The sequence below is a fragment of the Maylandia zebra genome, linkage group LG12 (assembly GCF_041146795.1).
Source record: "Maylandia zebra isolate NMK-2024a linkage group LG12, Mzebra_GT3a, whole genome shotgun sequence".
Classification (NCBI taxonomy): domain Eukaryota; kingdom Metazoa; phylum Chordata; class Actinopteri; order Cichliformes; family Cichlidae; genus Maylandia; species Maylandia zebra.
The window spans coordinates 35,582,026-35,599,317 of NC_135178.1; the positions used below are offsets into that span (position 1 = coordinate 35,582,026).

Here is a 17,292-nt window from a genome sequence, read left to right on the forward strand (position 1 = left end):
TCTGCAAAGTTACAGCAACCTTTTAACTTTGATACTTTTAAATATTTTCTGCGATTTTACATCCACACCACGTCTTCCACAAGATTAAAGGAAAAAGACTCATCCAGGTGCTGATTTCACTGTTTTTAAAACAGCTGCAAACACTGGTGGTGTCATGGCTGCCGTGCCTTCTGTTAACTGTGTGTATACATGCACGTCTTGCTACTAACTGAACTTCCATTTAGTGACAATAGCTTCAGACACTTTTCTTAAAACCACTTTAGAGTCTACATCGGTTTAGTGTCGGTCCCAAGTGATCACAGAGACGAATGAACGTTAGAGGACACTCCAATCCCACTCATTGATTTGTAATTGTGCCCCCCAGGATGATTAAGGAAATTCAATACTGCTAAGGGCTATTCAATTCCAGGTAAAGTAAACAAAATTTTCTTGGCTGCCTGAACTTAAAAACAAATTGTCGTGAGGAGACAAATCAAGCTATTACTTAAATGGCTTTTGGCTTAACATCCCTAAAAGCAAAGTGAGTGCAAGGATATATTTGCAGAGTGTTCAAGCGTGACGCAAAATTAGGATTTTTCTTTTTTATTCAGGTTGTTCGAGCCCACAGGTCCAAAACACCCCTTACTTAAGCTTAAGAAGCACGAGAGCTAACTTTTGACTCATTTCATCACTTTAATGCAAACTCGAGTTTAAGAACTGTGTCCATTTGTAGCAGCAAACCAACAGTGCTTTTTACCTCGCTTATATTCATTAACTGGCCTAATGTAAGAAACCACACAGGAAAAGTATTAACAACGTGAGCAACAAATTACAGTGTTTCCGAGCTGCGAGGGGAACTTCAGCTAACAGGAAACTATGAAGACATTCCTCAGAGCAGCCTGTAATTGACGTGCTCACTGAACTGCACTCACGCTTTGAAACACAGCTGTTGAGCTGCTGTAAACAGACGAGGATTTATCCGCGGCACTGTGGGAAATCCCAACAATCCAAGAGCGCAGCTTGCCTCGTTTTCTGCGCTCGGTTGTCTCGTGTGGCTCGTCTCCACAAACTGCTTGGAAGTTGGAAGTTTCGGCCAGAAGCAACAGTGTACTTCAGTTGTGAATATCAAATCAAATCAAATCAATTCACTTTTATTGTCACATCACATGTGCAGGTACATTGGTACAGCACATGTGAGTGAAATTCTTGTGTGCGAGCTTCACAAGCAACAGAGTTGTACAAAATACAATAATGTAAACAAGCAAAATACAAGAATGGCTACATCTGAAACTAATAAATATATGTACAATATAGCGGTAAAGCTCTGCATTTTCATTTCCTTCAGCGATGTGCTGACTGTTCACATCAGTCCAAATAAAATCTCTGCAAACCTGAATAAGTAAAGAAGAAAGCGGTTCATAAAAGCACTCGTTGCTTCGTCACTTCTCACTTACTGCTGAAATATTCATTAGATAACATTTTGTTCTTCATCAGTGAGGTATTTGAGGGGCGCTCCACATTCTCATGTGTCAGTCCATGAATGAATATTTGGACAATGACAGGGTTTGATGTTGCCTCTTTACACCGCAGTGGAATTTAAATCAAACATTCAACATCTGAGTGCTGCTGTAATTCAACAGGTTTAATAAAAATATTGCATTAACTGTTAACCATAAACCACTTTTAGACATAGTCCTCCTTTCTCAGAGGCTCAATAGCAATTGGACGATTACTGACGAGCAGCTTCACGGCCAGGTGGGGACTGCTCCCTCATTATTTGATGACAAATTAACTTGATTCAAAGTATTGAAATCACATTTGTTGTCTGAGAGACAAATCATGAATCCCATACAGTCTTAATAAGGAGGAATGCCATTGGTGAGCTGAGCAACACCAAAATGCCTGAAAGACCACAGAAGATAACTAAGTGGATGATCTCAGAATGATTTACTTGGTTAGGATTTAATGGCTTAATGACTTAATATCTAATGCAACAAATGTATGCATGTCACTATCAAGACAACAATCAAGAGACAACTTCATGAGAATTTACAGCAAAGGGCAAACCACTGGTTACACTCAAGAACAAGCAGGCCAGACTAGACGTCTCCTGGAAACATCTAAAGGTGTCAGCACACCTCTGAGATAAGATCTTCTCTGAAGAGATATCTGTAAATGTCGAGTAGTGTAGTGTGTTTGATAGTTGAGGCCCTCCGGTTTGCCTTTGGAGCCCCAGTAGTGTCAACCAATCAAATTTGAGAGGTTGTAGCAGGTAAATCCAACTATCAACCAAACAAATATCAGCTCAGAGTACAAAGCGATCAAAGCTACTACCAGTGGGAGTAGTGGGTTTGAGTCATCAGACAACATCTGTGCTATTTATGGAGCTAAAAGATGGTTAGAGGTTGCTGATGACTTAGCACACTTCTCATTTAAACATCCGGATCCACAAAAACCAAGATGGTGAATTAGCAAACCACAGGTTGAAAACTAATTGTTCTCATATAACAATTAGTATAAATCAGGACTAAAGGGGGAAAAACACAATACATACATCAGTAGAAAATGTGTTCAAATGGTGCTGTAGGCTTTAAAATGGAAAACTCGACTAGCTTTAAGCAGATCCCATCAATGTTTTGCTTCTAAAGCAAAACCATTCCTACTGACGCGCTCACAAAGCCTCTCTGTGTCACGTAAGTAGTTAAAATCCCACCTTTATGTAAGCAGCAGCTATAAAACCACACTGTGTGTTTTACCCCATTCAAAGGTGAAAGCAGCTCCAGCAGATGAAAAGTGAGCTGAAGAGAAAGTAGAGCTGAACCAAAGAAACAGCATTGTTGGCAAAAGATCTGTCTGTGTGACAGGCACCGAGAACAAATACCCGACTCCCTGCCAGGTACTGAATGCAGTATGGTCAGCGGGCACAAGGACAGAAGGACTGAGTAAGAAGATAGCAAAGGGCTGATTGTTGTTAACAGGACATATTTCAGAGCACAGCACATGCGAGGGAGGCAAATAAAAACTCAATGCATCATGGGAATCCCCCATGCCTATCGCAGCATAACTAAGGGAGGATTCAGGGTCACCTGGTCCAGCCCTAACTATATGCTTTAGCAAGTTTTAAATCTAATCTTAAAAGTAGAGATAGTGTCTGTCTCCTGAATCCAAACTGGAAGCTGGTTCCACAGATGAGGGGCCTGAAAACTGAAGGCTCTGCCTCCCATTCTACTTTTAAATGCTCTAGGAACAACAAGTAGGCCTGCAGAGCGAGAGCGAAGTGCTCTAAAGGGGAGATATGGTACTACAAGGTCATTAAGTATGGCTGAAAGGACACGTTATATGCCCCTATCTTTAGTTCTCAGGTTCCACACAGACATAGATTGTAGGAAAACCACCAACACCACGGCAGAATCCATGTATTCAAAATGCGGATTGGTTTAAAATCACAAAGGAGAACAACCTTTGCTTTTAAGGATCTGTTTCACTTTACTACAAAGAAGTTCTTTGCATATCATGACGTATGTTTTCTCTGCAGCAACAAGAACACAAACAGAATTAAGCAACTGCCGTATATTTCTGAGAGTGGCAGCTACAACTTGTAGATGTGGGTCTGCAAATTGCTGCAAACAGCACCTACAGTCTACCAACGGGACCTTTAGAGTAAAGGAGGGAAAAGCCTTGCATCATGGAGGGCCTACCCTTCACACAGTAGGTGCAAATGCCAGATCATGAATTTCAAACGCAGACTCCTCAGTTCTGATATCAGAAATGTATGAAGCCAGGATGTTTCCAGCGCTAACCAGCAGTTCAGTACACAGAATAAACAGAGCATAAATCCAGCTTTCAGGTTGTTTAATAAGTTAGAGCAAAAACTACAATTCATTCAATATTTAGGATTCAACTAATTAACATTTTCATGATTAATTACTCTGCTCATTACTTATTTATGAAGCAACTAATTGTTTCTTTTATAATTTTATGTTTAATATCCAGTTTACTTGTCACCCTAACTGTGACATTTGTTAAAAAGATGTCAAATCCTGTGTTATATAACAAATTGTTCAGTTAGAAAATCTGAATAGCTGCACATTAATATTCTGTCGATTCAGAGTAAGTATTTCATTACTACTAATGCAAATGAGGGCACGATTTGTTGTTAAAAAGAGTTAAGCTTTGGCTTTGATTCGTGGATTTTACAATTTGTTTTTTTTGGCTTTCACCAGGCTTAAACGTAGTTAGTGCTATTAGGACTATTTGATCTGTTTTAAAAGTCAAAGTGAGCGATGGCTGGCGTGTTAATTAGCGACCATGACCCACAGCAGCAGAAATATCCTTTCTGGCCTCGCAGGTACCGCCTCTCCTGAATTATACAGGAAGCAAAATAAAACATTTAATACACTCACCTCTGCATGTCTGCATGTCATCCAGGAAGCTGCGCGTGGGACACCCAGCTGTGCAGACGCTGTGCTGAAGGTGACTCGATTGCGGAAGAAGAGCTTCCTCCGGTTTGAGGCAGCGGAGGCAGTCTGAGGCCAGGGGTCCCACACAAGAACGGCAGGAGGGATGACAGTCTGGGCGCGAGGACAGACAACATCACAGAGAGGCAGTTACACTCTGGGGACAAGGAAGAAAAGTTTTTTAACAGGATACTTTATTAATGTGTTTAGACTCTCACTGTGGCAGGTGTAGTCCTGAGCATACAGCCCCTCCCCACAGGCCTCCACACACTGGCCCTGGTGGAGAAGTAGTCCGCCTGGACACAAGGTGCACTGGGATACCGAGGGACCCCAGCAGGAGGCACAGGAGCTGTGGCAGGCTGGGGACACAAAGAAAATAAGCATTTAAGATCTTTAGTCTGATACACAGAACTACCCATGAAACAGGAAGTAAAACTTAGTAAGCTCAGTAGAACCTGACGCTTTAACTATTTGGTAAAATTTATGTATGAATTTAAGGGTTTGACCCTTAAATAAAATGGCACAAACTGTGTAGGTTACAGGATTTATTTTAGAAGTTTTCTTCTCTAATTAAAGTAATGAGAAGCTTTTAATAGGGCTGAAGTCTCGGTTTGGGTTTTACCCGTTGGACAGATGGTCTCACGTTTGACCTTGAATACTTTTGTAAACAGAGGAGTTCACGGTGGACTCAGAAATTGCAAGGTGCCAGGTAACATAGCTGCACAACAAGCTCTTAATTGTAGGTATGAGGTGTTTGTATGTATATGCTATTATTTGACAAACATGCTGTGCATGATGTCCAAACATCTCCACTTCAGAGCAAACACTTACCTCTGCATCTGCTTTGGCTGTCCAGGTAATGCTGAGCTGGACACTGGCTGAGACATTTCCCATGATGCAAGGCAGTCCCCGGTGGGCAGCTCATACATTTGGGGTTGTCGGGAAAACAGGAGGCACAGGACGAATCACAGGCTGTGAAGCGCAGCGTGTAAACGTTAATGGCTTTTTGTTGGCATGACAAAATGCACTGAGGTCAATTTAAAAATGGCTGAATTATTTACAAGCAAGAGGAAAGTCTCCTAAACAAACAGTCCTTCAAATACAATCAAAAGTCACTTAGGCAAGACAACAACGAGTCCAACTTTTAATGACAGAAACTGGAAAGCAGATGTCAGAAAAGATGAACAAAATAGGTAAAAGGCAACAAATAATCTAAAAAAAATCCAACAATAGATCAAATCTTCACTCTCAGGTACCTGAGGTATCTTAGCATAACATGCACACACGCACTAAACCGTTCCCTCAGCAGGTGGTTTTGCTGCAGCATACTTGAGAGATGAAAAAAAGAAAATCTTTCACTTCTAAAGTCCCAGGAAGCCCCGCGGAGGAAAAGCCCTTCAGCTCTCTCAGGATGGTGACATTTTAAACCAGGCCTCAAAGCGCTGGCTGGCAAGTTCAAATGGATTCGACCTTTTTCTAGAAAGTTCCATTGGTTTTTTGACATTTTCTGAAAGAGGGCTCCTCACTGAGCGCTTCAAAACTGTCCTGTGAGCAACAGCAGAAGAAAAGCCCACCCCACCATCCCGGCCCCTCTGGGTCTTTTTAACCAAAAGAGCTTGGCTAAGTTCACCGTCGCCCTGAGGGGGGACTATTCTTACTCTTCCTCATCTTACCACTCAGAAATAGAAAGCATCCATATTCATATGGGATCTATTTATTTCAGAAGCCTCAGACTCCTCATTAGTGCGAGAGAGAATCGCTAATTATTGTATTTTTTTTTAAATTGTTTGTTTGCTACTGCTGCCTTATCATTTTGGCATCATGCCGAGTGAATGCTGCAGGAAGCTCCGCGGGGGGAAAGACACCCAAATAAATCTTCACCTTCAGTTCACTGCTAACAATAAACTTTCCATCGTCTCAGATAGTGTTTACTGTTTACTGCATTGGGCAACGGCACTTCGTGTGACACCTGATCCGCCTGTGGGAATGTCAGCTTTCAGTGAAGTCGCACAGCAAACACCTCACACAGAAATGTATGGTTTCTTTTCCCCTTTAAACTTTTCTGTACATTTTTATTATTAAATTGAAAAAACAAACAAACTGCAAGTTATTTAAATGTATCTGGCAACTCCAAACTGGGAGTTGCTTCAAACTGGGAGGTGCCAGTTTGGATTCAAACCCTCGGGCACCTGGGTTCCCCAGAATCCATTCTTACAGACGCTTTGTGGTTTTAGGACTAAAATGATAAAAATGATATTATTTTTCCCCCAGAGGAGAAATTACATTTAAAAGCATAAGTGTTACCTGCAATTTGAAGTGCTTTATGTACAAAGAGTCTAACTGCTGCATTAAAGAGAACAGAAAATGGATTAAAACGCCTCTACAGAAGAACCACGGTGTCTGAGTCATTATTATAAAGAAATACAAAAAGTATTTTCATGTCTTCACTTCATTTTAGTTCTCCCAAAAGGTTTTTGCTTCATTTCCTTGAAGCTGTTCAAAGAAAATCTTTGAAAAGGGAAAATCACAGACTGTCACAAAATCTGAAGGCTAAAATGAAACTGGCATTATTTAGTACAAAAAGAAAAACAACACTGAGTCTATTCACTTTAGTACGGAAGCGTAGAGCTGCCAACCAGGCAAAACAAAAACAGCTATTTCATGTTATAATGTGAAAACTTTATTGTTAACTTTTTCATATAAAAATGATAATATGAAAAATATAATGTCGTGTTATTACAATATACATAACTATCACATTATCACACGTTATGCCTCAATCCAAGCGTAAAATACACTTAACTAATTCCGATAAACGAGCCATTTTCTCAAACTATGTTTTAAGGCAAACAAATATATCATGTTCGAAAAATAAAAGATATGTTTTAACGTGAAAACTATTTTTCAAACAATATAATTATCTCGTTCGTACAAAATAATATTTATATTGTAAGAACATTAAAGGTTTTTTGTTATAACGTGATAGTTATGTATATTGTAATAAAGTGATATTATGTTGTTCAAAGATGAAAAGTATATTGTTAGAACAGTAAAGTTTTCACGTTATAGATATGTGTGTATATATATCAGATATTTATATGATATAACCCTCATTTTCTTTTGCCTGGCTGGCAGTTCTGTGCTTCCATACGCTCGACCTGTAGAGGATAAAATCATTGTATTTTAAACACATTGATTCAAACTAAAACATTTTGGTTGGGTTTAATTAACAGAGGGAGGCAAATCAGAGATTGTAGCTTCCTGAGACGGCTCATAGTGCTGTTTATCCATCTAGAATGTTTGGTAGCAGTTGGCCGGATAAGTTAATATATAATAATAATAAAAACTCTTAATATAATAACAATTTTGTGGCCATTTACTGTCATGACATTCGAGGGAAAGTGGACACATCTACAGCTGATAACTTCAAAACTGGCCAACGAAACTAAATGTGCACAAATCACCACAAGCTAGAGGTAAACTGATTCCTTAAAGAAGATATATTTGGGCTTTCTGGATGGTGATGTACTCAAACCATCTGTGCATATATATATATATACACACCTAATGTTTTGTGTTGGATCTTATATTAGCTTGGCATCTGTGGAGTTGCACTACTTTTAGTAAAGACGTCAGCAAAAGTGCTATTTCCACTAAACCAGCCAAAACTGAAACTCAGCTAAATGTCTTCAGTGCTGCAGTGTGGATATGTGTCAGCTTTACCGTGGCAGACGCCTTCTCGACTGTAGAAACCTGTGCCACAGTCAAGGACGCACGCCCCGTCTTTCAGCAAGGCGACCGGGTCTGAGCACGACACGCACTCCTGCTGACTCGGCCCACGGCACTCCGAGCACGACTCGTGACAGTCTGAAAAATAAGAAAACAGAAAATAGATTCTTTGCTTTCAGTCCTAAAGCGCCACGAGGTCTGATTTTTTGCCCCTTTCCTGAACAGAAACACATACAGTACAGCACGGTAGGTGGGACTAGGTCGAAATGGATAAATGTGATTGCAGCGGAGAACCTGAATCATGCCAAATGTAGAAGAAACAATCTGAATTATGCAAATCCTGCAAGCACAGTTTGCAAAAGTTCTGCGATATACTGCATGCGATTTGTAGTAAACAGTATAAATAATTCAGAAACACTGATCATTTACAATAACAGTTTTATTTCCATAACGCAGTTCGTGCATTAACAAAATATTCAAGGTTGTAAAAACAACAAAGAAAATAAGTGAGATAATCAGGGTCGTTCAACAAGTATCTACAGGATCTAATAAAGCTTGTTTGCATGTGCGACTGTGTGTGTCTGTGTGGTCTGCATAGTTGGCATTATCAGTGGTGCTCTATTAGCTGCTGTTAAAAAAAAGCACTAACAAGCCTCACAGCAGTGCCGACAAACACAGAGTGGGAGGCTAACGGGGCGAGCTGTGTGGGAAGACCGTGTAAGAGTTCATGCGTGTGACTGAGGGAGACACACGTGTATGCACGCACGTACGTACGGGCTAAAAGTACCTTTGAGATGAAATGCGGGAGATGATTGTGCGCCTTTGCATACACCTGCACCTTTATCTCTGTGTGTGTCCCTTTGTGTGTGCCCAAACAGAAGCAGCAAAAAACCCATCTCAGCACTAACTGGTATGATTACCTGTGATTTCCCAGCGGCACACAGAATGAAGCCAGATGCAGCAAGTGCTACAAAATAAAACTGACAGAAACCAGATAAAAACAAACCTACAAAAAAAAAAATGCAGAAGGAATGTGAAAACTACACTTTTAGGTTTCTTCTAGTTTCTTCTGAGTCACCTTCACATATCATTCATGAGAATCTGCAATCTTTATATGAAAGCTTTTCTGTTCATCATCCTCATCATGATCTGGGAAACATTGTAACCTCAGTGTAGTTCAGGTTTTGTCCAACTTTCCCTCAAGTTGCAAAGAATCCTGAAACCTGTGGAAGTACCTCCAAAGTCCATGAATCCTTCCTGCAAAGACTGTGGATTTCCCTCTGGGTGCCATCTTTACACTCATACTGGATCAACGCATTCTGATATGGGTGGAAGCCGACGCTGGTTTATAAGATAGTGAATCTGTTAGCTCACCGGTTTCTCTCACCTCATGAAATCCAAAGAAATTTCTTTTATAAGGAAAAAACGGCAGAGTGGTGCAGTGGTTCTGACTGCTGCTCCACAGTATGAAGGTTCTGGGCCTTTCAGTGTGGTGGTTACATGTTCTCCTTGGGTTTTCTCCAGGTACTTCCTCCATCAGTCTAAAACATGCATGTGAGACTTGCTGAAGTGAATGGTCTGTCTCTAACAGAGTGGCAACTTATCCTGGGTTCACCCCACTTCCCACTCAGTGACAGCTGAGAAAGTGGTTAACAGAAAGGATGAGGAACCCCAGCAGAATATCTGTATATTAGGAGTTCTTACAGGAACTCGGAGCGTAATGCACCAGGATCAGGAATACTCTCTAAAGCCTTTTGACTTTTTTAAGTAAAGCTGTGCAGGATCTCATTTTTCCGAGGACTAGATCTCACTTTCTGCCTTTTCTGTTGCCCATCCTCAGCTTGTCAAATGTAAGCACCTAGCTGGATCTCATTTTAAAGCACTCTGAACCTTGGAAATATAGATTAGTCCACTACACCCAATTATAGGACGCAGACAGCCCAGACCAAAGGAGTCACGATGATATGGAACAAAACTACGGTGAAGCTTATCACAAACACTGAGAATCATCTTTTACTCCACACCACAATGTTTTAGTAAACCCAGCCTTATTGTTTTTTAGACACCGAAAGATCAGAAACCCAAGTCTCTCTCTCTCTCACACACACAAAGGGAACAGCACCAAAACACCTGCTACAAGGCTCAGGTAAAGGACCTACACACAGGACAAAGGAGAACGATAAAAAGCAATTTTTGATACTAAGCTGATACACGGTCCCAACAAAGCCTGACAGAAAAAAGCAAAAACACTAGAAAGTTGGGAGGCTTACAAAAGAATCGAGGCAGGGATGTAGCAGAACACAGTGTGAGGAACACAAGCGACAAATGGACAAAACACAGGGAGGAAGTCGAGTAAGTTCTAATACGATAGCACTTTACACATGCTTAACAGCTTCATTTATTATTTACTGGATGTCCCTTTGTGAAAGGTCAAAGGTTAAAAGTGAAAGAGTAGATCTAAAAAAGTTAAAGTTGAGAAATAAACTACGGCTGGGGATTAATGAGGCACGAGAAGTGAGACAAAACTGATCAAGACAAGTGAATATCACGCTGAGGAAAGTGTAATTAATTTAATCAGTGTCACTGAAAACTGCTGATAAAAATCTGAGTGAATTAATGGGAGATGCCAGAAGCTGTGTTATTGCAAAAGTTGTTGGAAAGCAGTGTGAGATAAATCTCTGGCTCCCTCGTGCCTGTTGATACAGATTTCCTCAGGTAACTGCATTCATATCTTTTAATAACTTTCTCTGCATCCTCCTCTTTATCATCTGCACATATTCCCCACCAGGATCACTATAAACTTTTTATATTTAATCAAAACATCCTGCGCACGCGCACACACATGATTTTCTATGACGGATACCTTCCATCCAGATTTTATAAAATAAGGGATATTTAATGTAGATTTGATTTGCCTTAAATACTTCACATTTACTGAATTTCTTTTACCCAATTCGCTCGCACTGTCTCATCTTTTTTTTTAATCTTTTCAAATTAAGAATAAAAACTGAGATTTTCTCAGCTGGGTTAAAAGTTCATGGATAACTTTTCAGAGGTCCAAAAAAAGAGACAAAATCTGGTGAGCAGCAGTTCTCTGAGCAACGATGCCTTGCTCGTGTCAGAGGTCAGAGGAGAATGGCCAGACCTCTTTGAGCTGATAAGGAGGCTACAGTAACTCAAATAGTCATTCATTACAACCAAGCTCTGCAGAAGAGCACCCCTGAATCCAAAACAACAGCAGCAGAAGACCACACCAGGTGCCACTGCTGTTACAACTAGACTGGAAAACACTGCCTGGTCTGATGTGTCTTGATTTATGGAATCAGATGGCAGGCACAGTTTGGTAAACTACCAGCCGAGCATCATTTAAACACTACAGCTTTATGTGAAGATACACACAGTGTTCATCTTCTGGTGGCTGCTTCTAGCAGGATATGTCACCATGTCTCACCATGTTTCCTGAACATGACAGTAGCCGAGTGTATTTTTGTCTTTTTATGTTGACATGCAGACACAGTTATCCGATGGAAGCTCCAGCTTCAAAAACTTGAGAACCAGCTGATGAAAACTCCATTAAATTCCCACCACACTCCCTGCCGGTGGCTGATGCCTTTGGCTTTGTGCACTCTGACACAGCTGGCACATTACTCCAGCCCCCTCTGGCTTCTGCTCTGTGGCTGCTGGGTGAGCCCTCGTCTGGGGCTCTCCTCAGCTCCTCCCAGGAGGGTGGCATGGTTGCCCCTCTGTTGGTTCTCCTTGGGCTCTCGCACTCTGGGGCCTCTGGATGTCTGGAGCCTGGATCTCCTGCAGACCTGCTTCATGCCTTGGGAGACGGGGCTATGGCTCCCCACACCCACCAGCAGATGCTTACATGGAGAAACCTTTTGAATACAAGTGCGCCCGTCCACACAGGTGTACATAAACACAAACTACACCTTTCTTGGCTGCTACCTCAAAGCACATTGTGCGCTGTTGATCTTGCATGCTTTTCCTGATGGCTAAAGAACCAAATGGGACAAAAAAACCTACATTAAATTTCTTGCTCAACCAATATCTGCAGTCTCCAGATGAACCTGAATGCACCAAAGGTTTTCTGAACAGTCCTGTGCAGCTTCAGCACATATTAAAAAAACCGTGGTCAAAATTAAAGACAGATACAGCAAATTCTCTGTGATTGATTACCTGTTACAGGCAACGTTTCAAGTCCTGCCAAGTACATCTCCATATTGCACAGGCATGCATGCAAACTAGCAAGGGCAGAAAATCAATCTAAACTTTTGTGTTAAGTTTTGATGTACGGACGTCTGTATCGTATAAAACCAAACCTGATTTCCTTTGAGTTACAGTGAGGTTTGCCTGAATGAGAAAAAGCCAAATTCAGAGGACATGTAAGGTTACAGAAGAGGAAAGTTTTTGCTCCACTGTGTGTGTGAAGAGTAAAAGCCAAACCTCTGAAGTGACTGACAGACTGACAGGTTCCCATCTGACTTTTAATTTTTTATGCTTCTCAACTCTTCCTATTTCCTTCCACCTCTCAGATTTTGAAGTTGTGTGCCTATTTCCCCCCCTCCTCTCACTCTCCCCTATAATACTCTCATTTCTCTGTCCGAGGCTTCTTCTTGCCTCAGCCCACTGCCCTCTCTACAGATTCACACTGGATTTTTGGTCATCTTTCTTTCTCTCTGTATTCAAGTCTGGGTTTTTCCCCCAGCAGCTTTTTTTTTTTCATTAGTTCACATATACGTTCAATTTTAATGCCCCTCTCTCTGCGTGTGGCTGTTCATTTCATTGTGCTAAAGGTCCAGAGAGGCTCCATAATAGCCTTAGCCCAAAATACGATGATACGCTTGTTTCACCTATGCATGACTGATCCTCCGTGGTGAAATGAAATCATTTATAAAATCAATCTTTTGTTGAATTATGGACCATTGCCCATTTCAGCATCAGATACTCTGCAGCTGTAGTCTTGCAGATGAAGCAAAAAGAGATTGAGAAGCACTCTGTACATGATGGGATTCTTACATTTATATTACTGGGTCACTTCAGACACACGCTCATACACGCTGCATCCAAAAATGGTTGGAGCCAACAAGGGGATTACACGTCCTTTACCTTGCCCCTCGCAGGAAAGCAATTTATTTTTCTGTGCCGCCTGGAGTGTAAAGTTATCAGCAAATGTAATCCTAGCAGGCCAGTTGCCAAAAAGCCCCTCTAAAGCCTACTCTGCATAAACCAGGCGAGGTTGAGATGAATGCACAGTCACACAGTGCACTGGATAATCTTCGCTCTCTGTCCTTCTGGGACGGGTGGGGATGCACAATTACTGTGCTGCTGCTGCCGTGGCTCACACCAACCCCCTCCAAACCTCGAGTGATAAAACGAGATGGCATGAGAGAATCAGCAATTAAGCTAAGCATGGAGAAAGCAGCTTTGCAATGGAGAGCAAATAATACAAAAAACAGGAGCTTTTATTTGAAAGTCCAACCTGTTCTCAATTCCAGGGTGTCAAATATTTCCACTTTTGGCAAAGCTGCTCTCACAAATACACAAAAGGCAGCCTTTAAAGTCAGTGATACACTGGGTTTATATCGATGATGAGATGGGTGCAGGTATGCACTGGAGAGAAGAGGAATGAAGCAAGATGAGAAACATGGGTGAATGAGAGGGAGGCAATGCGAGGTTGGAGTTTAAATACCTGGGTGGTGGAGTGGGTGGAGACCAGCACCAAGAGTGAAAGGGAAGGTTTTCAAGATGGCAGTGAGACCTGCTGGGTGTGGTTTGGAGACTGTGGCACTAACAAAGACATCGGAAGCCAAGCTGAAGGTGGAAGAGATGAGGATGCTGAGAGTTTCATTGGCATAGAAATGCAAAGTCTACATGGAAATTTAAATTTTAATGAAGTCCATATTTCACTTCTAAGGAGTCATTTTTAGCTCTATTTTTCCTCCTGGTGGAAGCAAAGGTTCAAATCAGCCCAGCAAGAAGACAGGAGGAAAATCAGGCTTCTCACAATGGCTCCACATGAAAAAGCTTTTATACCTCTATGTGAAGGTCGTTTTGGACAACAGCAGAAGGGAGGCTGTGAAATTGTAGAGTTTCTATAGCCGCCTCACTTTCTGACTGCCACATCCACAAAGTCAACTCAAATGCAAAATTTAAATAAGCGGTTAAAAATGCTGTGTGAGTGCTACTAATGAGCGATAGAGTCATGCAGGTACTGAAAGCAACGCCACGTAAACCTACTCAGAAAGCGAATCGCTGCATAAAATGTTGGAAGATTATGCAGAAAAAATAACAACCAAGTCATGTATTTACAAAAATGTACCAGAATCTATTAGAGTCAGCTTTACTGACCAAGTCCGTGCACACGTAGGAGGAACTGAGCGATGTTTTTTTCTTTCCTCTAAACAGACAAGACGGACAAAAGCAACATGACACAGACAATAACAGCACATGTAGCATATTTATATTTATATGTGCAATGAAGAAGTCTGCTTATTTTGGCGTGCAGGGCTCTGTAGCGCCCACTAGAGGGGAGGAGTAGGAACAGGTTGTATCCAGGGTCCGATCGGTCTGCAGTGACACTAATCTCAAGAAAACTGTCAGTGTAAGAATGAAAAACAAAAGGTCATTTAAATTGGTTTACCAGCATTAAAACTTCAGCAAGGTTATAAAAAAAAGGTTGTTTTCCAAAAAAATTATGAACTATTAAAAAAACAATCAAAGAAACCACAGCAATGCACGTCTTCACACTACAATAGAAATTTGATTAAACTATCATGTTGCTATAGACTCACACCAGCATCATTATGTTTATACTTCATATGTGAAGTACTTGGTTATTTTTAGACACTAAAAGCTCGTGTTTACATTAGAGATGGACCGATCCGATATTACGTATCGGTATCGGTCCGATACTGACCTAAATTACTGGATCGGATATCGGAGAAAAATAAAAAAATGTAATCCGATCCATTAAATATCACGAAAGCACCTCACAAAACTTGCAACACGCCGTAACTCACCTCAGAACGTTAGCAGTCGGAGCAGTATGCATCACGTGATAGAGCGGCTGTGGCATGCGGGACCTGTCGGTGGTCTGGATAGCATGTGGAGCTTCACTAGCAACCTGGCATTTCATCTCCGACAAAGTTTTCCCGAGAGAAGTAAAGCAAGTGTGTAAGTCCATCTCTGAATGTTTGTAAAGCATTCCTGCGTTAAGCTTAACAAGCGACTGCCTCTCCTGCTGCTACTTCAATCATGAAACTGCTTAATGATCAGCTGATCGGCTTTTCTGTCACGAGTCCGTGTCTCTAGTTTGCTTTTGGCCCACTTTGCACCAGAAAGAGGAAACCAGCGGCTGAACAACAGCAGCACGTTTAAGCTTGATCAGCTGTTGTTAGAATTTATTTTATATTACTTTCTACTCCAGGATCTTTTTCTACGTAGCTGACGCTGGTAACTGTGCAGGGGCGGATCTAGCAAAGTTTAGCCAGGGGGGCCGATAGGGCATTAACAGGGAAAAGGGGGCACAAAGACATACTTTTCTTTCTTATTCTCATTTAAAATGTCGAGCTTTTAATAAATAATTATCTGACACCCAAAGTTTTAATTTGATGTAAAATGAATAGAAGTCCATTACTGTATATAGTAACTATTAAGTCTAATATATATACCCTAGTAAGCTATAGTACTTTTTCCTTTGGGAAGGTACCATCTGTGCAGTCTGCAATTCTGTTGAAGAAAGATGTTGAATCTATTTAATATTTCTTGAAAAAGAATTGATTTCTGTGCATTTTTTCCACACTGCATCAAATTAAGGTTGATTACGTCGATTAAGCATCATGAGGTGGAGCGTGAGGGGTGGTTCCCTATTTTTTATTTATTTATTTTTGTTGTTGCTGGGAGTTGGAACCCTATTAGTTAGGTTGCTTAATATTTATGCTAAGTACTCTTTAAAATACCAGAATAGGGAGGATGGTGTAGGTTTGAGTTTATTAGATTGATCAGTATTGCTGAACTATGAAATATTTTTTTTGTATACAGGTATAACAGAATAGCTTTAGTGTAGTTGTTGTTTTAAACTTGAGTATGAACTTATACAAAATGCAGCAAGATATTTAAAAAAAACAGTTTTGTTGATTAAAAAACATTATATCGGATTCATATCGGTATCGGCAGATATCCAAATTTATGATATCGGTATCGGACATAAAAAAGTGGTATCGTGCCATCTCTAGTTTACATATGAGGTACTGCCTACATCGACCTTTAAGATTCAGACCTTTAATCATTAATTTGATGAATGATTTTGTGAAATGCTCAGAATTTGAGCCCTAAATGCCAAATGAATGTCTGTCTAGTTGAAGTGAAGAGACAGCTTCTCCTCGATGGTGCTCGGATTGAACCAGGAGCTTTTCTAGTAGGTGCTACATTATCTGGAAATGGCCCTTTCTGCACAATAAAAGGTGTAAAGCAACACACTGATTAACTCTTAAACTTATCCAGACTCTAACTTTAGATGTGACTTTAGAGGCTAATGGTGTTTTGATGCTTTGGAATGAGACCTCCTGTAATTGCATCTGCAGAAGTGCTGTATGTCGTTATGATTTTATCTCCGCTGGGACTTGTAACCCTGTTATCGGCTCCTCTTAAAATTCTTGCTTTATTACACAGTTTTGTTGTACTTGATGAAGAGCTCATTCAGGTTCAAAACAATGCAATAAAGGAGGAATTTAAAGGGAGCGCAAAACAGTGTTAAAAACCCATGGGGAGAAAGAAATCAGGTTTTGTGTACTCTGCACCTGAACAAGACAGATGTGTCTGTTTTTCGGTCTCGGCGTACGTTTCCAAACAAGTGAACATTACAAGTGTGACTGAGTCTCACGGTGCAATTATAAGAAAAAAGAAGAAATGTGGGGCAGGTGTTGTACGATAGCGTCAGCACAAGGCTCCTCACGAGTATTTACACCAAAACTTTGAATGCATGCGGATGAAGCTTTCAGTAACTGACTGGAGGTGGGAAAAAAATCCCCCCAGGGAGGCCTGCTGCGACACACTGAGTCCTGGGTGGTCTCGACTTCCTGCCAAGAAATGTCTCTGGCACCTTCCAGACACCTCACACGCT

The 17,292-nt window shown here is 41.0% G+C and overlaps 1 protein-coding gene across 2 annotated transcripts in view; it reads right to left on the reverse strand.

Moving 5' to 3' along the window:
• The window catches only part of fras1 (Fraser extracellular matrix complex subunit 1), a 308,187-nt gene that overhangs the window by 147,793 nt on the left and 143,102 nt on the right, over nucleotides 1-17,292 (reverse strand). For both annotated transcript variants that reach the window (XM_076891188.1, XM_012920358.4), the window contains exons 14-17: nucleotides 8,160-8,303; nucleotides 5,268-5,408; nucleotides 4,655-4,795; nucleotides 4,383-4,550 (exon numbers count right to left, since the gene is read on the reverse strand). In XM_076891188.1, the coding sequence (XP_076747303.1) occupies nucleotides 4,383-4,550; nucleotides 4,655-4,795; nucleotides 5,268-5,408; nucleotides 8,160-8,303 (594 nt within the window). The remainder of the gene's footprint in view (nucleotides 1-4,382; nucleotides 4,551-4,654; nucleotides 4,796-5,267; nucleotides 5,409-8,159; nucleotides 8,304-17,292) is intronic.